This window comes from Drosophila subobscura, chromosome E, assembly GCF_008121235.1.
Source record: "Drosophila subobscura isolate 14011-0131.10 chromosome E, UCBerk_Dsub_1.0, whole genome shotgun sequence".
Lineage (NCBI taxonomy): Eukaryota > Metazoa > Arthropoda > Insecta > Diptera > Drosophilidae > Drosophila > Drosophila subobscura.
Window position 1 is genome coordinate 8695742 of NC_048531.1, and position 22814 is coordinate 8718555.

The 22814-nt window shown below is 49.7% G+C and overlaps 5 protein-coding genes across 8 annotated transcripts; 3 read left to right on the forward strand and 2 right to left on the reverse strand.

The window, feature by feature from the left end:
* Positions 1-923: 923 nt before the first annotated feature.
* LOC117891355 (putative fatty acyl-CoA reductase CG5065) lies at positions 924-4962 on the forward strand. 2 transcript variants are annotated; one of them, XM_034796790.1, is made up of 6 exons: positions 924-1021; positions 2850-3028; positions 3147-3240; positions 3326-3489; positions 3554-4597; positions 4662-4962. In XM_034796790.1, exons 2-6 carry the CDS (start codon positions 2862-2864, stop codon positions 4744-4746), a joined length of 1554 nt encoding a protein of 517 aa, XP_034652681.1. In that variant the 5' UTR covers positions 924-1021; positions 2850-2861; the 3' UTR covers positions 4747-4962. The 2 variants fall into 2 exon arrangements, with proteins under 2 accessions (XP_034652681.1, XP_034652680.1); XM_034796789.1 differs by lacking the exon at positions 924-1021 and adding an exon at positions 2477-2481 and having other exon boundaries at positions 2862-3028.
* Positions 4963-5597: 635 nt separating this feature from the next.
* Positions 5598-15116, forward strand: LOC117890030 (oxysterol-binding protein-related protein 9). 2 transcript variants are annotated; one of them, XM_034794646.1, is made up of 15 exons: positions 5598-6027; positions 7773-7901; positions 8232-8459; positions 8550-8627; positions 10011-10236; positions 10407-10530; positions 11765-12160; positions 12228-12379; positions 12436-12537; positions 12597-12771; positions 12834-12969; positions 13026-13112; positions 13664-13785; positions 13884-13989; positions 14053-15116. In XM_034794646.1, the coding sequence occupies exons 1-15, from the start codon at positions 5830-5832 to the stop codon at positions 14137-14139; spliced, it is 2346 nt and encodes a 781-aa protein (XP_034650537.1). In that variant the 5' UTR covers positions 5598-5829; the 3' UTR covers positions 14140-15116. The 2 variants fall into 2 exon arrangements, with proteins under 2 accessions (XP_034650537.1, XP_034650538.1); XM_034794647.1 differs by lacking the exons at positions 5598-6027; positions 7773-7901; positions 8232-8459; ... (1 more) ...; positions 10011-10236; positions 10407-10530 and adding an exon at positions 11384-11433.
* Positions 6245-7608, reverse strand: LOC117890033 (elongation of very long chain fatty acids protein 7). The gene is made up of 5 exons (XM_034794649.1): positions 7456-7608; positions 7276-7390; positions 7012-7105; positions 6685-6931; positions 6245-6607 (listed from the first exon to the last, which is right to left on the reverse strand). The coding sequence occupies exons 1-5, from the start codon at positions 7469-7471 to the stop codon at positions 6285-6287; spliced, it is 795 nt and encodes a 264-aa protein (XP_034650540.1). The 5' UTR covers positions 7472-7608; the 3' UTR covers positions 6245-6284.
* Positions 8523-9682, reverse strand: LOC117890032. The gene has a single exon (XM_034794648.1). The coding sequence runs from the start codon at positions 9665-9667 to the stop codon at positions 8645-8647; it is 1023 nt and encodes a 340-aa protein (XP_034650539.1). The 5' UTR covers positions 9668-9682; the 3' UTR covers positions 8523-8644.
* Positions 15117-15933: 817 nt separating the features above from the next.
* On the forward strand, positions 15934-21912 carry LOC117890244 (protein transport protein Sec24A). Of its 2 annotated transcripts, none has more exons than XM_034794990.1 (10): positions 15934-16107; positions 17540-19090; positions 19155-19281; positions 19346-19845; positions 19906-20131; positions 20198-20820; positions 20878-21104; positions 21165-21262; positions 21326-21464; positions 21535-21912. In XM_034794990.1, the coding sequence occupies exons 2-10, from the start codon at positions 17558-17560 to the stop codon at positions 21644-21646; spliced, it is 3585 nt and encodes a 1194-aa protein (XP_034650881.1). In that variant the 5' UTR covers positions 15934-16107; positions 17540-17557; the 3' UTR covers positions 21647-21912. The 2 variants fall into 2 exon arrangements, with proteins under 2 accessions (XP_034650881.1, XP_034650882.1); XM_034794991.1 differs by having other exon boundaries at positions 19909-20131.
* The last annotated feature ends 902 nt before the right edge of the window (positions 21913-22814 follow it).

Sequence of the window (22814 nt, forward strand, 5' to 3'; positions counted from 1 at the left end):
GGGTAACTAATGCTTCGGAGAGCTCTCCTTCTGTTTTGATTAGCCCTGGCTAAAAATAAAACCAAAGCCACACCGCGATGATATTTCGATGTCAATGCCATTGTCAAATTTTCGTCTGCTCTTCTTTCTGTCCAATCCACTGCGTAGCTCCAATCCAACGAATTTAATTTATGACTGTGTGCCGAATGGCGCGCATTTGCCCAACAACTGTAACTAACAAACTCTGTCTAATTAATGGGCAGCGCAATGGAGATTTATGCGGGCCATAAAGCCGGAGCGGACCGGGTCGGATCGGATCGGGCCGTGTCAGATTGGTTCGGATTCAGTAGCTAAAGCGGCCGCAGATTTAAGACGATTTCCCTATACGGAGGGGAGCACACACACTGCGTATGCGCAACCAGCGCTTGGCACAGCAGTTTCATCATGTTCTGAGTGCATGGCATGCCGGATGTGAGCATCCAATGCAAAATGCAGCCGCTGAGCAGCTAAACGTTGACCGTTTTCTTCGAGCAGAGTCAGAGTCAGAGGCAGGTGAGAAAACGCCGCACAGTAGTCGAAACCTCTGACCGTTGACTGTTGGCGCTGCTGCACAGTGGAGCGGCACAGCTCAGGGGGGAAGAACGCTCTCTCATTGCACGCTCTTTGCATACTACACGTTCGTGTGTCAGTCTGCTCTCTCCCTCTCTCTGAGTGGCTCTCTTCTGGGTTTGTCTGTGTGCCTGGCTAGTTTCTGTAGATCTCTGTGGCCCCTCCATCGCCATCTCCATCTCCATCTGTGTGCGGCTCTGTGTGTCTGTGCTTTAACAAGCTTCATACAAACTTATAGTTTGGCCCAAAGTTGTTTTCGTTTTATTTTCTATTAAGTTTGTGTCGAGTGCACGACTCTTTCTGTGAATGCGGCAGCCAGATCTGATCAGTTTGTGTTTAGCATTCGGTGTGTGCAGGTCAACCTCAACACCCAGAAGAAGTATCCGCATCCGTAACTGAATCTATCTGTGTGTATTTTTTGTCGGGCCAAAGGGTTTGTGTCAACTGTTTCTTGCTTTAATAATTGTGTAGTTATTAATAATTGTCATCCATTTATCGGCTGATTAATTACTTTGTTTTGCACAATTCTGCATAACATTTAGGACCAGTTCAAAGGCGCGTGAACCAATGTGTAGAATCATAAATCTAAGAGCAATGTCCTTGGCTTAGTTTTAGCTGTTTTGATACGAAAGAAAACCCATTAAACTTTTAGTTCAATTAGCCAATAAGTTAAGTTTTCCACTCCTTGTTTATTTATCGCATCGTTGACATCTCTGTTCGGGCCAAACAAAAACTGGTTGCCCAACCGTGGCCAAAAGAAAAGAGACACACGCGGAGCAGAAAGCATTTTTCGGCTATTACGAAACTGTTTCTTGGCTGCGACTAGGCGGACTCCTGGCTCCAACTCCTGAAATCGCAGTGCCACTTCGAGTACCCCCTCATGTGACTGACATTCTGCTCGAGCGGCTGCAGCTGTTGACTGCATTTGCTGCACCAACAATAACCACTGCAATAAATGCTAGATCCCCGCCACTAGACTTGGCGTCATGACTGGCACAATGGTATGCCTGACTCAGATGCAAAAGATGGAAACGTTTTCCTGCCTTAGGAAAGTTCCGATGATGGCAAACAGATTGTAGATCTGAAATTGCAATAATTGCTACATCGAGCAACGCGAGACAAGCGGGTCAACAAGACGGGCACACGTCTAATCTTGTCTGGCAATCGCTGGCTAACCAGCCTCCAGCCAGCCCTCTCAGCCCAGTCTGGAATTTGGGCTTCACTTTCGAAACTCGCGTTCGCTTCTCGCGTCGCTTTGGTTTTATACGCGGAATTATATGCATGGTCTGCAGCTTAATTGTTTTGATCTTGGCCTGGCCCCCGGGGGCTTTTCCATTCTTGTGGCCACTGTCGTTGTCGCTCTGCCAATGCTACAGCCATTAACGCCTTTTATTCGGGGGCTCCAAGACATTCAAGTCGCTTACAGAATTGCATCAAAAGTTGTGTAGCCTGGCCATAAAAAAGTAGATCTCAAATTAAAGCCAAGTTTCGTTTTCGTTTTCGTTTTGTATGGCCAAGTGCGAGTCCGAGTCGAGTACGGGCTTCAGTGTCAAGTTTCAGTAGCAAGTGGAGCGGCGATAGGTAGGCGTTTCGCATTATTAGTTATCCCATTTCTCATTGCTCATTGCGGCAGATTATTGTGATAATATCACACAGGGTGGGTCCAGGGTCCGAGTACGTTAAGTCCAATTGCCGCATGCTGCCGCTGCTGCTGCTGCTGTTGCTGCTGCTGTTGTGGGTCAATGTGTCAGTGGAGTAACGGCTTTCGATCGAACTGACGTTATAAAACAACAACTTGAAGGACACAACAACGCCAGTGATGGCGCCCAGGGCAGGTTTTCGTGTCCGCTCGAGCGCAGTGGCAGGCAAGCTCATGGCTCATATCAGCCAGCGGTGTGGCATGCGGCTTAGATGTGGCAATGTGGCAATCGCCCAAGTGCCGTAACTCAAAATCGGCGTCTGTCGGTTCGCTTGCCCACTCGATGGTCACTGCGCGGTTGACACTCTCTGCGCGGATTGGGGACAACGCCAACGGAGTGTGGCCGGCGGAGTGGCAGCGCTTTTCTGCTCTGCGTTTGTCGCCTGGCCACCGAGTCCGAGTCAGACTGGTTGTTGCCACATAATCGTAACTGGCCTGGACAACTTTATGACCAAGATCAAATGAAATTAAAAGTGCACTTGGCTGTGGCTATTGCTATTGCTATTGCTATTGCTGTGATGTGACAATTACGTGACGAGGCTTCCATCCATTTCCATATATGACAGACAGAGAGATGACCGCGAAACCGAAGTTTGTCTACGAGAAGGATGACCTGGCGACCATAGGCGATGTGGATGAGAACGAAGTGGATCGCATTGCAGCGTGCTTCAAGGGCCGCAGTTTGTTCATCACAGGAGGCACTGGCTTCCTGGGCAAGGTGCTGGTCGAGAAGTTGCTACGGTGAGTGGGCGTTGGGGGTCGAAAGGTCGCAGGGTGCTGCTATGGCCTCGCACGGCGCACGGCGCACCTCAATTAATATTAATCGTTGCTTATGATGCACAATTATTAATTACCGCAGCTCGTGTGGCGAACTGAAACACATTTATCTGCTCATTCGCCCCAAGAAGGGAAAGGATCCGCAGGAGCGCATCAAGGATATATTCCAGAATGTGGTAAGCATCGGGAAACAATGAAAATTCATTGCCTCATTTACCTTCATAATGCCACGTTGCATATGTTCGTGTGTGCCTCTTCCAGCTGTTTGACCAGGTGAAGCAGCAACGCGGCGAGGAGCGCATCCTGCAGCAGGTGGTGGCCATTGCTGGCGATGTTCTCCTGCCCGGCCTGGGCATCTCCGAGCAGGATCTGGCCACGCTGCGCGAGGAAGTGTCCATCGTGTACCACTGTGCGGCCACAGTGCGGTGAGTGGACCAGAGCGTAGCCCCTCCCTGGGCTCCCTGACTAAACCTCAATCCTCCTCACCAGCTTCGATGAGCCGCTGCGTAGTGCTGTGTTCATGAACACGCGCGGCACCAAGTACATGCTGGAGCTGGCTGGCAGCCTGAAGCAACTGGAGTTCTTCGCCTACTGCTCGACGGCCTACTGCCACCTGCACGTGAAGACGCTGTACGAGAAGCCCTACGATCCGCCCGCAGACCCACACAAGGTGATGCAGGCCTGCGAGTGGCTGTCCGACGACGAGGTGGCCACCATTGAGAAGAAGGTCCTGGGCGACATACCCAACACGTATGCCTACACCAAGTCCCTGGCCGAGGCACTGGTGGTGGAGAAGTTCGACGAGCTGCCAGCCGTCATTCTGCGCCCCTCGATCGTGATTCCCATCTGGAAGGAGCCCATTCCCGGCTGGACAGACAACATCAATGGGCCGACGGGACTGCTCATCGGCGCTGGCAAGGGCGTCATCCGCACCATGTACTGCAAGTCCTCGGGATACGGTGACTTCCTGCCCGTCGACGTGGCCGTGAATGGCATTCTGGTGGCCAGCTGGAGGAACATCACAGCGGGCACCGACACCACCAACCGCGTGGCCCACATGACCTCCTCGAACGACATCAAGGTGTCCTGGGCTGAGATCATCGAGCTCGGCCGCTGGGTCATCGAGAACAAGGTGCCGCTGAACGGCGTGGCCTGGTACCCGGGCGGATCCATGAAGTCCAACTACTGGGTGCACTACATCTGCATGATCCTCTTCCAATGGCTGCCGGCCCTCTTTGTGGATGCGCTGCTCTGGCTGCTGCGCTACCCGCCCGTCCTCTGCCGCGTCCAGAATCGCATCTTCAAGGGCTTCGAGGTGTTCGAGTATTATGCGAACAACGTGTGGAATTTCGATAACTCGGAGGCTGTGAAGCTGCGGAAGCTGATGAACAACAGAGAGCGCAAAACATATGTAATAGAGAAGATCGAACTCGATCTGATTGATTACTTCACCAACTGCGTGCTCTGCGCCCGTCGCCTCATCCTGAAGGAGTCGGACGAGTCCATTCCAGCGGCCCGTCGTCACATGAAAGTGTAAGTGTACTTTGGAATTGCAAAGAGAATGATCCACTGATCTCAATCTTTCTCGATCTTTCAGCATGTGGGTGGTGGACAAGGTCTACAAGGGCATCTGGCTCTTTGGCATCCTCTACATGCTCTACAGGTGCCTCTTCGCCACATAAGCGGCAGCTGCACCCGCATGGGATTTGCTTTTAGCTAAGTTAAGTGCTTGAGACCAAAATTCGTGCCCCTTCTCCAACCAAGCCGCAGTTGATATGTTTTCTTCGTAGCTCCTAAGTGTTTTAGTGTTTTAGTTTTTAGTTGGTGCTGTTGAGCGGGAATGTAATTGATTGGAATTGCAGCAAATAAAACGTTGGTTTATGTACTTATAAATGGAAGCAAGTCTTCACAAATAAGATTATCGACATTGCTGTCCATTTTTGATTGTTAGAAAAACATAAAAATTGCCACTTAAACTTTCGCGCCTTTCAAAATTCACGTTTAATAGTTTTTGGTGCCTGTTTTTAAAAGTCTACGGCAGTGCTGCCAACTTGTTGGCAGAAAACAAACAGCTGAATTCTCGAAATAGAAAACTACAAAAATTGCCAACAACTGCTAGTTTTAACAGCAAATTTGTTGTTCTAAACTAATTATCTCGTATTAATTATTAAAACTTATATTAAGTCAATCTCTGTTGCAGAGCCTTATCAAAGAATTTTTGCAGATTATAGATAATTCAACTTCATTTGGAAATATTATGACATAAGGAAGTCATGAAAACTAGCCCATCTTTTGGAGAATTTATTGATATTTCGGATACAATTATAGTTTTAGCTCTGAGAATCCTAACTAGCTGGCTATATTCAATAGAACATCAAAGTAGAGGAAAATGATTTAAGACTAAGATGTATTTTTAAAATAAGAAGGTATATTTTGGTATATTTTATCGATACTTATATAATATAATACGATAAGTATATTTCGGTATATTTTCGAGGCCCTGACGGTATATTTTATCGATAATTTCGCGGTCACACTGGCCCTAATGCTTTGTTTTGCAAAAAAAAAATGATTTGACCGGGAAAAGTGCAAGGAGGAATATTGCGTCATCAGCATAGCATCGTTTATCCAAGAGCCAAAGGTTCTCCAATTGGTTGGCGCGAGCGCCAGCGGCACGGAAAGGTCCAGGCAAGGCAGTCGTGGAGGTGGAAGAGGGGCGAGCTCTGGCTCAGGCTGCAGATACTGAGACTGCAGCCGCTGTAAAAATGGCCAGCACTCCTTCGAGTGGGCCCAGCACGGGTTTCGGAGCAGGACCAGGAGCTGGAACCGGAGCTGGAGCTAGTGCTGGCGCCAGCGCCGGTACACTGGAGGGCACCCTGAGCAAATGGACGAACGTGATGAAGGGCTGGCAGTACCGCTTCTTTGTGCTGGACGAGAATGCGGGCCTGCTCTCCTACTACACGGTGAGTGTGTGTGCCAAAGATAGCGCGAGCTCTGTATGTCACCAGGAATATGAGTAATAGCATGCCAATAATATTTCTCCACCCATCACGGCTGAGAATCGGGCGACTCCACTCCCCAGCCAGAATCACGAAACGATGGAAAGCAAACCAAAATGCCCAGAACTATTATCTTATCTGCATTTGGATATATGTACACATGTATAGAGACAAAGGCACATCAACTTGTTGGTTCGCATGTATTGTTCAAACTTATATATTTACTCCACAGAAGCGTGGCTCTTGCCCTTCGGCGGGCTCTGGTAGGCTCTCGTATAAAAGTCGTAAAAGCCATACAACATGACCGTGATAACAAACGTGAAGTAGCCTACGACTACCTTCGGGATGCCGCAAATAACAGTCTGGAACCCCACCTGGGTCAATATAAGGCAGAACTGCATCATTTGAATCACAGTGATGGACTTCTTGACGGGCGTGAGGGCGCGGATAACTTTCTTATCGGCCACCGCTGTGACTAAGTAATACGAGTACATGATGATGTGCACAATGGAGTTGAGGAATACGACGTAGTACGCGGCAAGACCTGTTGACGAAGCCAAATGGATTGGATAACAAAAGCCTTTGGATCACTGGATGGCAGATCAAGTTCCTTGACATTACCATTCTGGTTGTGGTGTATGAGAATGTAGACCAGTGTCAGGGTGGACAAGTGATGGAATATGTGCAGATTCGACACTTGATTCTGCTTCTTGCGCAGCACAAAGATCACCGTCTCCAAGAGCTCCGACGACTTCAGCCAAAAGAGGAAGTATGCCAGCTCAAAGTAGCGCTTCACCATTTCGGGGCTGCTGCCCAGGTCGCGGCATTTCCAGAACATCCATATGGCATTGTCTGACAGATAGAAGATCTGTGAAGGATGCAACGAAAACAAACACACACACACAAGAGTAGAGAGTAGAGAGCCCACTCGCTCTGTCACTCACTCACCTCTCTAAGGACGTAGATGCAGGAGACAACCTGAATCACATTGTGGCCTATGATCAGCTTTTTGAGCTCGTAGGGCTTGCGGAATTGCATAAATCTGAAAGTGGACAACGGATTGGATTGTATTGGCGCGCATCCAACTGGCTCTTGCATAATTGTGCCGCCGGCACACTGAATCGCTTAAATTAATTTCTGCCAGAGGTTCAGCGGGGTTCAGTGGCATGAAATGCAAACGAGACGCATTAGCATTAGCATTGGCAGACTTACAGTGGACCCACCGACGTAACGAAGTACAGATATAGTCCCAGTATGGTGACCATGAACCACGGATCCGCCATCATCCAAGGATGTTTCAGATCCACCGCCACACTGGCCATTGTACCTGAAATGCAACAGATTAGATAGGAGCTGGATGGTTCCTAGTCCTGGGTGCTTGTTGGCGCTCACTTTTTGCCGCTTCCATTGTTGATCGTTTGTGTGTAGGGTTATGCTTCACAGCCACAAATGCGCTCCTGGAGATCCTGCCGCAGCTATATAGACAGAGATATCACCGATTGCACGTTCTATTGCCTCCGACTGCTGGCGTACATCTAAGCGGCTCCCTTCCGCAGCACATTATTTTTAATTCCACAGTAGCATTGATTTGAATTCATTAATTTCGGAACCACCGCACTCACCTTTGACGCAATCCCGTCCAAAGTACTGGACGGGGGGACTCTGTTTAATGAGCTTACCCAAATTTCAACGCATTTCTCTGCTTCCAGTCCAAGGAGAAGATGATGAAGGGCGTGCGACGCGGCTGTGTGCGACTCAAGGACGCCCTCATCGGCATCGATGATCAGGAGGATAACACCTTTACGATAACTGTCGATCACAAGACATTTCATTTCCAGGCAAGTCACAAGTCAGTCAGTCAGTCATTCAGCCACTCAGCCACTCACTACCCAGCACGTGTGTGCATAAATTAGCTAAAACTACTCGTTGTAAACATATATGCATAAGGCGTATGTCTTGACGCACAGATATCCCCCTGTCCCTCGCTGACCCTTGATCCTACTCCAGTCAATTTCTTGAATGGGAAGTGCGTCACTTTATATGCAGTCGATTACAAAACTCGAAAGAGTATACGCTCTTCGACTATCCCTGTCCCTCACATTCTTGGTCCGCTTTGTAACGATAAAACTTTTATTTTCCCTCTCTCTCTCTGGCGTCTGTGTATGCAGGCGCGTCACAGCGAGGAGCGGGAGCAGTGGGTGAGGCGTTTGGAGGACACAATACGACGCCACGCGAACCGCTCACGTCTGTGGGACAGTCAGAGCGCCTTCTACATTGCTGGCGGCTACACCAAGGAGTCGGGTCACGGCGGCAAACGGCCCAACCATCTGGAGCTGCTAGCACGCCGCGTTTCCGAAGCGGATGCCTACCTTCAGCTGATGATAGAGCAGACAAACGTGAGTTGTCCTTCCTCCCTCCCTCCCCTCCTGCATCGTTTTCCACGTAATGCCAACGAATTATGTAATTTAATGTCTGTTTTTTTGCAGTTGCTGGAGAAGCGCATCGCGGAACTGAGCGACCCCGAGGAGCAGGCCAAATGCAAAGCGCTACAAGACAACGCCAGTGTAAGTAGGAAATTATGTTACGTGGTCGGCGATGCCTCTGTGAGGCCGATCTCCAGCTGTAGCTCGTCACGAAAGTCGTTTGAGAGCCTTCGCACTTCGGCATACGTCAGTCGCCAGTAGTTGGTGTCCAGGGGCATGAAGCAGTGCGTGTTCTGGCTCCGGTTGGCACGCCGCACGCGGATCACACTGCAGGCCCTGACAGCGGCATCGCGACCGCTCAAGTACAGCGTGGCATTCAGCTTGCGCCTGATGTTCGGCGTGACCAGCCAGATCACGAAAATGTTATCCATGTGCTTGTCCTCCTCTTGGCTTTGGCGCGTCTGCCGCGTGTCCGAGAGCATGGCACTGGGCTTCGTTCTGCAAATGAGCACCACAACGGGCACGTCGCTCTCCAGGTGCGAGTGCTGCTGCGGCAGGAAGCTGTTGTAGACCGCCCGGCGCTGCGGCCCCTTCTGTTTCACGAACTGCTGTTCCACCGTGCCGCAAAAGGCCAACAGACCCAGCACCTGGTTCGCGCCAAAGTCGCAGCTCGCTGCCTGAAAGGACAACACCGCGCGTTGGCCCTCGTTCAAGCGGTGCACCTGCTGAACGCCCGCACCGTCCTGCTCATGGTCGAAGAGGTAGTGCAGCAGCAGCAGCTGGCTGTCAACTTGCCGCTGGCAGTTCTCAAATGGGCACTTGCTTTGTCCAAAGCGAATAAAAACGATTTCGTCATGGCCTTCCGCTGCTGGGCGGTGCTTTGACTCCGCCGTCGCGGAACCATTTGCCACTGTAATGGCATTCGGCTCCAGGCGCGCCATGAGATCCCTTTGCAGCTGCTGGTGCCGCTCCTGCTGTCGCTCCAACTTCTCCATGCCCTGCCGAATGCCAATCATATCGAAGTTCAGCGCACAGAAACTTTTCTGCAGATTGAGGCTGGCCATCTTGAGTCGCACGTCCTTCTCCTCGAGGCGTCTCGTGTAGGCATCGATGCGGGCACTGACCTCAGCCATGCTGTGCTGGAACGGATCCAGCAGCTCAATGTCCGAATCCTCCGCCATTTGGGTGGTTCAAGTGTAAAATTGTAGACTAACAATTATTGTAATTTACTCAAATTACGAATTTACGAGAGCCTAGGCAAGGCACACTAGGCACCCTCCACATCCCCATCGATTTGAAATGCAAGTTCAGGGTTAGGCCCGTGGCCAGATGCCCGAGCTTGGGAGAATGTCAACCGCCTAGCAGCTGACAGTGGTGGGGTCTGCTAGCCAGCTGTCCAACCAACAGTCGCTTCTCATTTCCTTGCCAAACTTTGGCGCAGGCGAATCGATTGGCCTGCCCTGTCTGCAGAAATAAAATAAATAAAAGGAAATCCTGCCGACACTCTTTTCTTCTTTGTTGCAGGCCATGCTGGATCACATCAAGCACTCGATTGTTAGCCTACAAATTGCCAAAAACATGGCCCATCCCATCAACGGCATATACAACGGTCCCCAGACGGCCCACTCGACCACCTCTTCGGGCAGTGGCGGCGTCTCCATCGTTGGCGGTGGCCTGGGGCTGCCGAAGGATGTGCTGGCCGGCAAGGGCGAGCCAGGGGACGACGAGGATGATTCAATCACGGAAAACGGTGAGTGGTCAAGGGCTGGAATGCCACAAAATTTGTTTAGCATTGTAAAAATATCTCGGTGGTCAATTGGAGCTCAGGGTCAAGTGGGCCTCTGGTCGATTGCTCCTCGAGTTCTATTCTGAGCTGCTATTGCCGGCTTATTGCTAATTCCGATTTTCATTCTCAATCAGCCACCACTGCGCCCCTTGGTCTGGTTGTGCCCGAGACCTCCTACTCGAGCAGCGAAGGTGAAGAGGACTTTTACGATGCCTACGACGATCCCTTCACCAGCCTGGGCAGCTCTCCGATTGGCTGGTGAGTAGAAGCAGAGTCTGAAATAAAAATGCTGACGACTGACAGCCGCTGGAAGTGTCATCTATCAGAGATCAGAGCTGAGTTGCGGCCGCCGCGTAACTTGATGCGTACACAAATTACGCACTCATTGGTCTGCCATTGAACCATTGCCTTGCCTCCTCCTCTCATATGACATATGCCGCTACTTCTCTTGCCCCACGCGTCACGAGCCACCACCACCTCCTGCTGCTGCTGCTGCTCTTTCATTTCGGACGCATGCGCCTGAGCCTGGTCCCTGCAGAATGCAATGCTTGACACCTTCCCTTTGGTAGTTCGTCGCAGTTGCAGCAGTTCCGGAGAAGTCTGTAATTTCGGCCAAGTCGCGTGTAAATAATAAATACAATTCCCCCGCCGACCCTGTCTGAACTGCTGCCCACCGACAGAGGAGGCCCATTCGTGGCGACACAGCTGACGCGGCCAAAGCTTTCGTCTTCGTTTTCGTGGTGGCTTGTCGCCCGACGTTGCCTTCGTCTGCTTCTGTTTGTGTCTGTGGCTGTGTCCGTGTCGGTGTCCGTGACTGTGTCCATATAATCGTCCTGTCAGTTGTAGTTTGCGTTCGTCATCGGCTCGCAGCGCGTGTTGAAGTGCACCGCCGTACGCCTCACCCTCTTAACGACGGGCATTTTCAATAGTTTTTTTTTAGCAATGGCCGAAATGGCCTAGGCAACGCACAAATTAGCAGCGGCTTTCCTGCCTTTCGCTTCCGTTTGTTTTCCACACGATTCGTTGCCTCCGCAGGAGGATGCACCGCGGGGCTGTAAACCGCTTGGTGCACTGAAGCTGAAACAGCAGAGACAGCAGCAGCAGCCTCAGCCTTCCCTCCCACGCCATGTTCAAGAAGTGGGTCCGACGCGTGAGTCTGAGGTGAGAGCAGAGCCAGCCCCCCCATCTGCATGTGCCAACATTTATAGCAATCTTTGGCTGTGTGTCTGTCTCTGTGTGTGTATGTGTGTGTGCATGTTTGCGTGTTCTGCTGGCTGGCTGGGTCGCTGTAAGTGTTTCGTTTTATAAATTGTAAATGAAGCAAGCAACAGAAGAGGGAGGGGGGGAGGATGAGAGGAGGCTGTCATCTCCCAAGTGACGCAAACCCTGACATCATGCTGGAGGATTTATGTCAGCGCATTATTTATACCCAAGCGCTCCGCGCGATGTCTGAATCCTAATCAACAAGTTCTGATTCGTCTTCAATTTGCAGCGCCACGCGGGGCTTCGCGGAGCCCACATCGCCCACCCACGATGGGGAGGCCACTGGGTCGCCGACTGAGACGGTTGCCAGGACACTGCCGGAAATCGAGGAGAGCGCTGCGGACGGGGATGCGGTGGCGAGCAGGGCCACCAAGTCGGCCAAGACCTCGATGAGCTCGCGCAGCGACAGCTACGACAATGGCATCGACTACGATGCCCTGTACGAGGAGGAGGAGGAGACTGACCTCAGCATGGAGGCGCACGGCTCGATGATCACCCATCTGTTGTCGCAGGTGAAGATTGGCATGGACCTGACCAAGGTGGTGCTGCCCACGTTCATCCTGGAGCGTCGCTCCCTGCTGGAGATGTATGCCGACTACTTTGCCCATCCCGATTTGTTTATCAAGTGAGTCAAAGCCGACCCTTAAGCAGTGATGTAACAGAAACTAAATGATGCGTCGTACGACCCACAGAATCTCGGAGCTGGACGACCCACGCGATCGCATTGTGCAGGTCTGTCGCTGGTATCTTAGCGCCTACCATGCCGGACGCAAGAGTGCGGTGGCCAAGAAGCCCTACAATCCCATATTGGGTGAAGTCTTTCAATGCCACTGGGATCTGCCTGGTAAGTAGAAGGCTTCTCCGGAAGGTCTTCTGTTGACTGATTCAAATCTCTTTTAGACGAAGCTCAGGACACGAACGAGGTGCACGACGGTCCCGTGCCCTGGTGCCGTCGGAATCAGCTAACCTTCTTAGCGGAGCAGGTGTCCCACCATCCGCCAAGTAAGATAATTAATTTCCTGCAAAACATTTAAGCGAGTGCCTCCTTCTGTTCTTTGCAGTTTCGGCCTTCTATGCTGAGCATTATAATAAGAAAATTACTTTTGCGGCCCACGTGTGGACCAAGTCAAAGTTCTTGGGCCTCTCCATTGGCGTGCACAACATCGGCGAGGGTGTCGTCACCCTGGTGGACCGCAGCGAGGAATATATTGTAACCTTCCCCAATGGCTACGGCAGGCAAGTGCTTAACCCATTCCCCCCATTTTGACTTCTTCAACGTGGAGTATTCTTTCTCGTAGATCTATTTTAACGGTGCCTTGGATTGAGCTGGGCGGCTCGGTGGAAATCAAATGTCCTCAGACGGGCTACCATGCCAATGTGGAGTTCCTCACGAAGCCCTTCTATGGTGGCAAGCGCAACAAGGTCTCCGCTGAGGTTTGCCTTTTGCCTTTTATTAAATTTGAGCATTTAATGAGTGAGATTATTCGCAGGTTTACGCGCCCAACGAAAAGAAACCCTTTGTGTCCATTGCCGGCGAGTGGAGCGGCCTGATGGAGGCCAAGTGGCACGATAAGAATGTAAGTTGACCGCTGCCTCTTCTTGCCTGTGTGTTGTCATCTATGTAGTCGTGTATTTACTGTACTTACTCATAATGTTTTTGTAAATGTTGAAACCTATTTACATGTATGTACTTATCCCCCTTAATGCCTACACTGCGCCTAAGCTGCTGCAAGAAACAACCCCACGAGTTGGCAGCCACATCCTCTACACACTCTACATTACCCTCAACCACCTCTAACTGTTACCTGTTACCTGTACCTCTCTACTTACTTTTCACGGTTCTTCTGCTTTTCTCTTAAATAGTTTGGGTGCATTTCCTGTGTATTTACTTTGTTTATCTAGAAAATTAATACTCTGTACCAACTGCTCACTACCCCAACTACAATATTAATCTAACCATGTGCTCGTATAGCTACTACTCCACTACTCCTACTGCCTGTCTGTCCAAACTGTTGCTAGACATATTCTATATGTTGTGTGTGTGTTGAGTATTAGAGCTGCTCTGAGTTTTGCTGTTGATCGCCGCCTAGTGACTGACCCGTGTCTGTGTGCCTCTTGAATTTTCTAGAAAACCGAAGTATTCGTTGACGTAAATCGCATACCAATATTTAAGAAACAAGTTCGACCAATCGTTGAGCAGGATGAATACGAATCGCGACGCGTTTGGAAGGAAGTGACAGCGGGACTCAAGTAAACAGATCACCAATATCCCAATCAATCAATTAAGCCCGCAATACGGACACCAAATAATCTTTATTCTCTTTTTGCGTTCAATGTTCTTCCCACAGGTTCAACGACATTGAACGTGCCACCAATGCCAAATTTGTTGTGGAACAGCAGCAGCGCGAACAGGTCAAGGTGCGCAAGGAATACGATCTGGCCTGGGAGCACAAGGTAATCCAATCCAATTCCCATTCCTATGGCCAATCGCTGACAGAGCGTATCCCTTTCGTGCAGCACTTCAAGCCCGTGGGCGAGAACTGGATCTATGCCAAGTCGCTGAGTCAGCGCATATATATGCAGGAAAAGGAGGCCAGAAGATAATGCATGCAACTGGAGGCGGCTGAGGAGACATCAAGAGCAACACCAAAAATGTTTATACATATACATATATTTACATATATGATTCATATCAAGAACGAGCCTCAACTATATGTATAATTTCCACAAGTGCGCAAACCCCTGAACACTGACGATACAACGTAACATATGCAGGAAACGATGATGAAGCAACAGAAAGTCGGAGCAAACTCCACCGGAGTCTGTTCATTAATTGTAAATAAAAAATGTGCCCAGAAGCGGAAAACAGAAAACAGAAAAGCATAATCCTAGGAAGAATCAATCCATGGATTAATCAATCGAATAGCAAAGCTAGCAGAGCTCTTCTGAAACGGGTTGCAATACTTGAGTGATAGAGCGGCGGACACTCACTAGAAACTAACTACACGCTACACACACACAATTAACAATTATTATTTCCTAAGTACTAGTGTGTTTCAAAGGCAATCGCAGTAAGCTGCACAACAAAGAACACCATTCAATGAACCTTTTACATAACTAACAAACTAACTAAAAGTAACAGAAACGGAAAATGAAACCAATAGTGGGATATATCAAATGCTGTAGATTACGAACGATAGAGAACTAAGCATAGAAATTCTATTTTTGAAATAAAAGACTCTGCTATAGACGAAATACAATACTGAGAGGAATGTATGGATGCATGCGTGTATCTGCATCGATGCTACATCTAACGCTTGTTTCCAAAACCCAACCTAACACACACTCCACAAACAGTGCACAATGATAATGAGTTGTCCCACTTGCATAGTTTTTAAATCAAGTACGATTATATTATATATAAATAGACACAAACCTCTACTAGTATTATGTTTCGAATTCCAATTGTCACAATGATGAATAAAGCTTTACTAACAGCCCGCAACTAACACTCCAACGAAAGACATACACCACTATACAGTAATATTATGAAACTAAATTAAACTTACATTTTTCAAGTGCATTATCCTAGCTTGCCTTTAATTTACAACTTTCCTAAGACCTAAAAACACCACACCCACTGCAAAGCTACCGAATACTCCACGCAAAGTTAACGAAAAGTGAATCGAATACAAATATACGCTTCGATATTTAAAATAATATTAAACGAAAATAGTCGAACTCTATAGGATAACAAATGTAGTTTCCCTAGAGGAATAACAATAACCCAACAACAATAGCTAAAACGGTGTTGGAGCAAATGATAGCCAATCCAGCCGTTACCGTTACTTACAGAACTTGTATATATTTTTTCGAATTCCTTTTGAAACCGAAATGTTAAACATGTAATAGAGCAAATACTTTAACAAATTGATTGTAATGGAGCCCAGATATGATTATTGCAAATAAAACAATTTATTCTTAAAGCAATCTACGATTATCCACAGATCTGTTTAATCAAATATACGCAAGACCTCTGACATTTACCGAAATTTAGTTTTTTATGTCCCACTGTGAACACAACATATGGCTGTTGCCCAGCTGATGTGCGCTTGAGTGGCATCCCTGCAAACAATGCTGCCAGAATTTCAGAGTCAAATTAAGCTAGATATATATATATAAAATATGGCTAAAACTAAGCTTTATTATTGCGTTGTTGTATTTTTGTCATTTTAAATTCATATTTATATTTTTCAATACCGAAAGCTTAGGTAGCACTTGCCTTTTCTGCGAAACCTCTTTGTTTCCCCTCTCTAACAAATTGTTAGATTTAGCTTTAAATAAGCCACAAGCACAGCACTGCCTGCCACACTCTTCTCTTCAACCCCGATAATGTTGTTCAAAGCAGACGGTCACACTGATTGACGTGGCCTCAAAATTTTTTGTTCCTTTCGGGTTCGCAAAGTTGTAAATTTTTGTAATTTGTGATTAGCATTGCACAGCAAGTTAGTTTAACAGCAGCTCCATCGACGTTGGCGTCCACAAACTTCCCCACAAACGCGAAAGACGCCAGTGAGTAAATTAAAGAGAGAGCGCAAGGCTGCGCCGTCACTGAAAGCCCCAACCAGACAAATTTCAATCGTTTGGCCTCTCGGAAGTAATTGCCAATTAATAAATAACCAGAACTGCAGCGCAGGGACCCCACCCCTTTGTAAATAACAAAACTCCTGCTAGAAAAATAATTACGAAAACGACGGCCAAAGCGCAGTGGTCCTGCGTTCGGTGCGTGCGTGCAAAGAGCGAAAATCGCCAATCAAGGGCGGAAGAGGAAGAGACAACTACAAAGTGCAAGTGCTGCCGCTGCCTGGTCAAGTACTAAGTGAAAAACGCGATTTTCTTTGGCCTGCGCCCAATTGTGAGTGTGTGTGTGTGTGTATTCTTGTGGCGTTGCATGCCTCTTGGGGACTGCAGAAAGGTGATGGGTAAAAGTTCACTCAATTCTATAATTTCTGAACGGTAGCAACAGCCCGAACGAGTGGGTTGTGTGCGGGGCGGGGAAAGAACGAATGACTATCCAGAGACAGAAAGAAAGGGTAGGGCAGAGCAGGGCAGGGCAGAGCGGTAGGCAGGCACGTCATCAAAAATGTTGATTTGTTATCTGTTTTAGTCACTGCCGCGTGAATGAAAGTGATTTTCACGGAGTGCCCAATGGGAGTTCCTAGTTGCCAGTTGCAGTTCCTTCCTGCTTCCGCTATGTGGGTCGTCAGACGGCTGTGCAAACACCTCCCCACCGCATTGAATGGAGCCTGTGCTGTGCTGTGCCAGTGGCCTTTGGCCCACCTGCTTATTAGCGAGCATCGTTGATCATCGCTTGCTCCGAGGTCAAGCACACACAGCCTATAACACGCTTAATCGGAGCTTTTTTCACGTCTCCGACCGTCGCGTTGTCGAAGCTGTTTAAATAAACGAATTTGATACAAATTTCCAACTTTTATCCAAATAAATGTTGACGCAGACACTATAAAGCAAACACACAGCCAGACATATCGGTATATGCACACACACACACACGTACTCGAATTGTAGACAGTGTACAATGGGCCCATAAAAGCAATAATGATAGCATTTGGAGACGAAGAAGCAGCTCGTTACGCTTTCCATATTGCACTCTGATATGTCGGCTGGCATTGCATGCAATTAGAGGCCACAAGCAAGGGTTTCCTCTGCCCCATTCCATTGATTCCAATTGGAATTCCGATCTGGAGTGAGCAATCAGCCGCGCACGTTCGGCCCTAGAGCTATGCCAGTCCACATGTAACTCGTACTCTGACATTGAACGATAAGATAGCAAAGCTGTCAACGGGTAACGGTAAAGAGAGCGCAGAACCCGCTGTTAGGGCCAATTTAGGTGCGACAACAACTAACCTTGAGGGAGATAAGATACTGGCACAATCACTGGCTAAAGAAAACAACTTACAGATCGCTTCTCTCTCTCTGCTTTCAGAACGTATGCATTAGCAGAATGTCCGCCTACAATCAGAACTTTGTGCCACCCGCCGCAGGCACTGCAAACGGCAACCAGGGCATCAGTCTGGTCAACGGTCTGCCCGGAGCAGTCCCGCATCATCAACAGCAGCCTCCGCCAGCGGCAGCCGCACCAGCATCAGCACAGCAATATCTGCAGCAGAAGGCACAGCAACAGCAGCAGCAATTCCAGCAGCCACCAGCGCAGCCGTATCCAGGGATCAGCAGCAACAGCAGTCTGCCTCCGCCGCCTTTGCAGTTCAACAGCAACATTGCGAACAAGTTTCTGCCGCCTTCCTCGACGAGTGCCAACAATGGGGGGCCACCGCCCAGCACTCTGCCGCAACACTTGCGTCCACCCACCGCCAATGGACCCACGTCCCTCACGAACGGCAGCAATGGAGCGCCCAGCGCCAACTCTTCGCGCACTGCCTCGCCCGGCCTGATAGGTGCTCCTCAGCTGGGAGGGCTGCCCGCGATGCCCCAAAACCCCCAATATGCGCACGGAGCTCCCCTGCCAGCAGCAGTCCCACAACAGTCCCAATCTGTGGCAAGTCTGACGAGCAGTATGCACCAAATGAATCTGAATCGGACCAATGGACCATCCGCCAATACTGCGCCGCCGCCGCAGCAGTTGCCACCACAGCAGCAGCAGCAGCAGCTGCCACTAGCGAACCCTATGGCTGGATCCTTTATGGGCAGCAAGCCTCCCAATCTGAATCCAAGTGCGTCGAGAGTGATCGGAGGTCCGCCGACAGTGGGTGGTGTCCAGCCAGCGCCCGTGCCAGCTGCAGGCCAAAGGATCATGTATGGTGGGGCGCCTGGGAGCAATGAGCAGCAGAGCCAAAACCAGCAGAACAATAATCTTCAAAGGGCCGCACCGCCGCCTGGAGCAGGAGCAGCCTGGCCGCCAAGTCTCCCAAAGGCAGCCGTGCCCGGACTTCCCCCTCCAATGCAGACGCAGCAGCCACAGGCACAGTCAGCGCCGTTCGCTCCGCAGCAGCCACAGAATGCGGCACAGTCAGCTCCGTTCGCTCCGCCGCAGCAATATCAGTATGGCCAGGCGTACCAGCAGCCGCTGCATCAGCCGCCGCTACCACAGCAACAGCAGCATCAACCGCCACCGCCCACTGGCATGTTCGGAGCTCAGCCCAGCAGCACGCCTTTGCAGTACCAGTCGCAGCAGCCACCTCCATCGATGCAGCCCCAAGGGCAGCATCCCTATGCCCAGCCACAGCCCACGTCCGGGCCCCCGCAGCTTGGCGCGCCGGTTCCGTTGAATGTGGCCCAGCAGGGCTTTAGTCGGCTCTGGGGCCAGGACACCATCGACCTGATGCAGAACCGACACATCCTCTCGCCGGCCACATTGCCGGCGCCCAAGGTGGTGCTTCACAATCAGTTCCACGAGTCGATCAACTGCAGTCCCAGCATTATGCGCTGCACCGTCACGAAGATCCCCGAGACCAACTCGCTGCTGCAGAAGTCTCGCCTGCCCCTGGGCATAGTGATTCATCCGTTTCGGGATGTAAATGTAAGTTTGAGGATCTCCTTAAAACCAAATTTGAATTATTCAAAACAATTATTGTAATCCACAGAATCTGCCCGTGATACAGTGCATCAACATTGTGCGCTGCCGTCTGTGCCGCACGTACATCAATCCCTTTGTCTATTTCGTGGACAGCAAGATGTGGAAGTGCAATCTCTGCTATCGCGTGAACGAATGTAAGCGGCAATCGAATCACTTATCTCCGACACGAAACAACATTAAATAAACTCCCTCTTTCAGTGCCCGAAGATTTCCAGTTCGATCCGGCCACCAAGACATACGGCGATGTCACCCGAAGGCCAGAGGTGCGCTCCAGCACCATTGAGTTCATTGCTCCATCTGAGTACATGCTAAGGCCTCCGCAGCCGGCCATGTATCTGTTCCTCTTCGACGTGTCGATCATTGCGCAGCAGAGCGGCTACTTGGAGGCGGCCTGTTCGGTGCTCAACAGGCACTTGGACGAGATGCCGGGCGACGCACGCACCCAGGTGGGCTTCATCTGCTACGACAGCTTCGTGCACTTCTACAGCATGGCCGAGGGTCTGAATCAGCCGCACGAGATGACGCTGCTGGACATTGATGATCCCTTCCTGCCGCGTCCCGACAGCCTCCTGGTGAACCTCAAGGAGTGCAAAGAGCTGGTGCGTGATCTACTCAAGCTGCTGCCCAAACGATTTGCCCACACACACGACCCTGGCTCCGCTCTAGGCGCTGCCTTGCAGGTGGCCTTCAAGCTGATGGTAAGTGACTGGAAGACTCGGCGAGAAGCAGATGACATTCTCTTTTTATTGCAATCGCAGCAGTCTTCTGGTGGACGCATCACCGTCTTTCAAGCGTGCCTTCCCAACAAGGGACCCGGGGCTTTGGAGCCCCGCGAGGATCCCAACAATCGCTCGGCCAAGGATGTGGCTCACCTGAATCCGGCCACCGACTTCTACAAGCGCTTTGCGCTGGAGTGCTCTGGCTACCAGATTGCCTGCGACCTCTTTCTGATGAACCAGCAGTACAGCGACATGGCGACCATTTGTAAGTATCTCCTGCACTCGAGCGATCCTCCTTGAACCGTCCACTAATATTTGCATCTCCTTGCAGCTGGCATCAGCAAACACAGCGGCGGCTGTGTCCACCACTTCCCGCTGTACCAGAAGACCAAGCAGCATATGGTGGACTCGTTCAGGATGTGCTTCAAGCGCTATCTGACACGCAAAATCGGCTTCGAGGCGGTGATGCGCATCCGCTGCACTCGCGGCCTGCAGGTTCACACATTCCATGGCAACTTCTTTGTGCGCTCCACGGATCTGCTGTCGCTGCCCAACGTGAATCCGGATGCGGGCTACGGCATGCAAATCTCGTACGAGGAGAGCCTCACCGACGTGAAGACGATCTGCTTCCAGGCAGCGTTGCTCTACACGAACAGCGAGGGCGAACGACGCATTCGGGTGCACACGGTGTGCCTGCCGGTGACGTCGTCGCTGCCCGAGGTCATGCACTCCGCCGACACGGAGGCGATTATCGGCCTGCTGTCCAAGATGGCCGTGGACCGGTCAATAGCCTCGAATCTGTCCGATGCTCGCGACGCCTTCATCAATGCAACCATCGACGTGTTCAATGCATTTAAGATTGCACAAAATCTGCCCTCTGGACAGTCCGGCCAACTGATTGCGCCCCGCAGTCTGGCATTGATGCCCCTCTACATCCTGGGCTTGCTAAAGCATGTAAGTATTTCCCTCGATTCCCAGCCGGAAATCATTAAGTGAAACTTCTGCTTTTAGCCTGCGTTCCGTGTGGGTACTAGCACGCGCCTGGATGATCGTGTGTATGCCATGGACTGCATGAAGACCCTGCCGCTGGATCAGCTCATGAAGTTCGTCTATCCGGAGCTGTACAAGATCGATGGGCTCATCTACCATGCCCGCAACTCTAATGCGAGCACGACTGAAGAAGACGACGAGGAGGATCCGCTACCGGAGTTACCGCGCCTGCAATTATCTGCGGAGCAGTAAGTTTAAAGGGTTTGAATATCTGCGAGCGGAAAGCTGATTAATCAATCAAATTGCAGCCTGGACTCTCGTTCGATATTCCTGATGGACTGTGGCCAACTGATAATGCTCTATGTCGGCCTCAATGTGCCACCCGATGTCCTGGAGGCAGTGCTGGGTAAGATATCGATCGTGTGGCTGTAGAATGAAGTTCCTGGGCTTAATCCCGCTCTCATTTTAGGCATCAGCTCAACGGCGGAGCTGGGCGACTACGTCTATGGCTTGCCGCATATTGTGAGTGCCGAGTACGACATACTGCAGCGCTTCTTGTTGCGCCTGAACTACGACAAGCCCTACTCGGCGCTGGTACAGATAATCAGGTGAGTGATTGAAAACCCTCTAGAAGAATGATCAATTTTCTAATCTCCAATCTCCTTCTTGGATCCACAGAGACACGAGCACGGCCAAGGGTCAGTTTATAGAGAGATTAACCGACGATCGCAGTGAATCGAGTTTATCGTACTATGAATTCTTGCAACACATTCGGGCTCAGGTTAAATAGTATATAAGCAGAAAATCCTATTATTATGGCATACAGCATAAATGCGAGTCCACAGCGACTCTGGTGTCTAAAGGCAGGAAGTACGAGTGGAGAACAATATATGGGATATAGGCAGACGAGATAAGAACACAAGGACTAGTTCTCTGATCCACTAACCACTGATCACATCCACACATCCTCATCCTCACCCTCCCCTCAAATCGCGTAACTTAGGTGTAACTTGTAAGTGCATGTATTTATTTATTTGTTGATTTATTGCACTAAAATCACTAGAAAAACGAATGCAACAGAAAAGAGAACAGCGAGAAATATGATATGTGTATGTATCCTGTCACAATTTGAAACTAGATCGAACCCACACGAGTCAGTAGGCCCCTCCGCCACTCCCCCGCAAGCGGACATGCAATGTTATTTATTATAGATATGTTATGCAATACACCCAATACAATCCCATCCACACACACAGCCCCGCCCCGCGCGCTATTGTAAATTATAATTTATTCAATGCAATTTTCCGTTGCTTCTGTCGAGCTGCTTCCAAACATTCTGCAAAGAGGAACGAACACCCGCAGCTGTGGCGGGCTTTTCCCTTATGCTTTTGCTGTTTTCAATAGTATTTAATGCCCGTAAATGAGAAACTGAATTATTGTTTTGCAAGTGTATTTATTTATAAGTGAGAATGGGCTATTTGCAGGGCTTTTTGTTTCAATGTTTGAGTACGATTACGATACGAGTAGCTAGCCAACTTATTTAAAATGTGTGTGTGTGTGTGTGTGTGTGCGTTTCGGTATTGTGTATGTCTTACGCCTAGAACGATTATTAATTATACCATAACAAAAGTACATTATATATACATAGAGTCAGAGTCCCACAAGTTAAGGGAGGGCCCTAGGTAACGTAGTTTGTGCGAGACACACGTGGAACGGAAACGGAAACGGCAAACGGAAAGAGCTGCAGCAACAAGACATTCGTTTCGCTACCCGGAAATTGTTAACTAAACGAAAACATTATACATATGCTGTACCATACTTTATACACTTACGAGTACGTCAAAAATAAAAGCTAATTAAAGTTTTATTTAAAGCATAGAGCTGCGGTCGAGCTAACATCCAAATTGCTCATAATTTTAGCATAAATCTAGACATAGTAGTCCTTGAAATGTGTCAAA

Coding starts and splice junctions, on each gene's coding strand:
- LOC117891355 (XM_034796790.1), top strand. CDS start 2,862: ATGACCGCGAAACCGAAGTTTGTCTACGAGAAGGATGACCTGGCGACC. Junction 3,029..3,146: donor CTGGTCGAGAAGTTGCTACG/GTGAGTGGGCGT, acceptor TAATTACCGCAG/CTCGTGTGGCGAACTGAAAC. Junction 3,490..3,553: donor CACTGTGCGGCCACAGTGCG/GTGAGTGGACCA, acceptor CCTCCTCACCAG/CTTCGATGAGCCGCTGCGTA.
- LOC117890030 (XM_034794646.1), top strand. CDS start 5,830: ATGGCCAGCACTCCTTCGAGTGGGCCCAGCACGGGTTTCGGAGCAGGA. Junction 13,113..13,663: donor CCAAGTGGCACGATAAGAAT/GTAAGTTGACCG, acceptor TGAATTTTCTAG/AAAACCGAAGTATTCGTTGA. Junction 13,786..13,883: donor GAAGTGACAGCGGGACTCAA/GTAAACAGATCA, acceptor TTCTTCCCACAG/GTTCAACGACATTGAACGTG.
- LOC117890033 (XM_034794649.1), bottom strand. Junction 7,106..7,275: donor GTTACGTCGGTGGGTCCACT/GTAAGTCTGCCA, acceptor GTCCACTTTCAG/ATTTATGCAATTCCGCAAGC. Junction 6,608..6,684: donor CATACACCACAACCAGAATG/GTAATGTCAAGG, acceptor CTTCGTCAACAG/GTCTTGCCGCGTACTACGTC.
- LOC117890032 (XM_034794648.1), bottom strand. CDS start 9,667: ATGGCGGAGGATTCGGACATTGAGCTGCTGGATCCGTTCCAGCACAGC.
- LOC117890244 (XM_034794990.1), top strand. CDS start 17,558: ATGTCCGCCTACAATCAGAACTTTGTGCCACCCGCCGCAGGCACTGCA. Junction 19,846..19,905: donor AGGTGGCCTTCAAGCTGATG/GTAAGTGACTGG, acceptor TTGCAATCGCAG/CAGTCTTCTGGTGGACGCAT. Junction 20,132..20,197: donor CAGCGACATGGCGACCATTT/GTAAGTATCTCC, acceptor ATCTCCTTGCAG/CTGGCATCAGCAAACACAGC.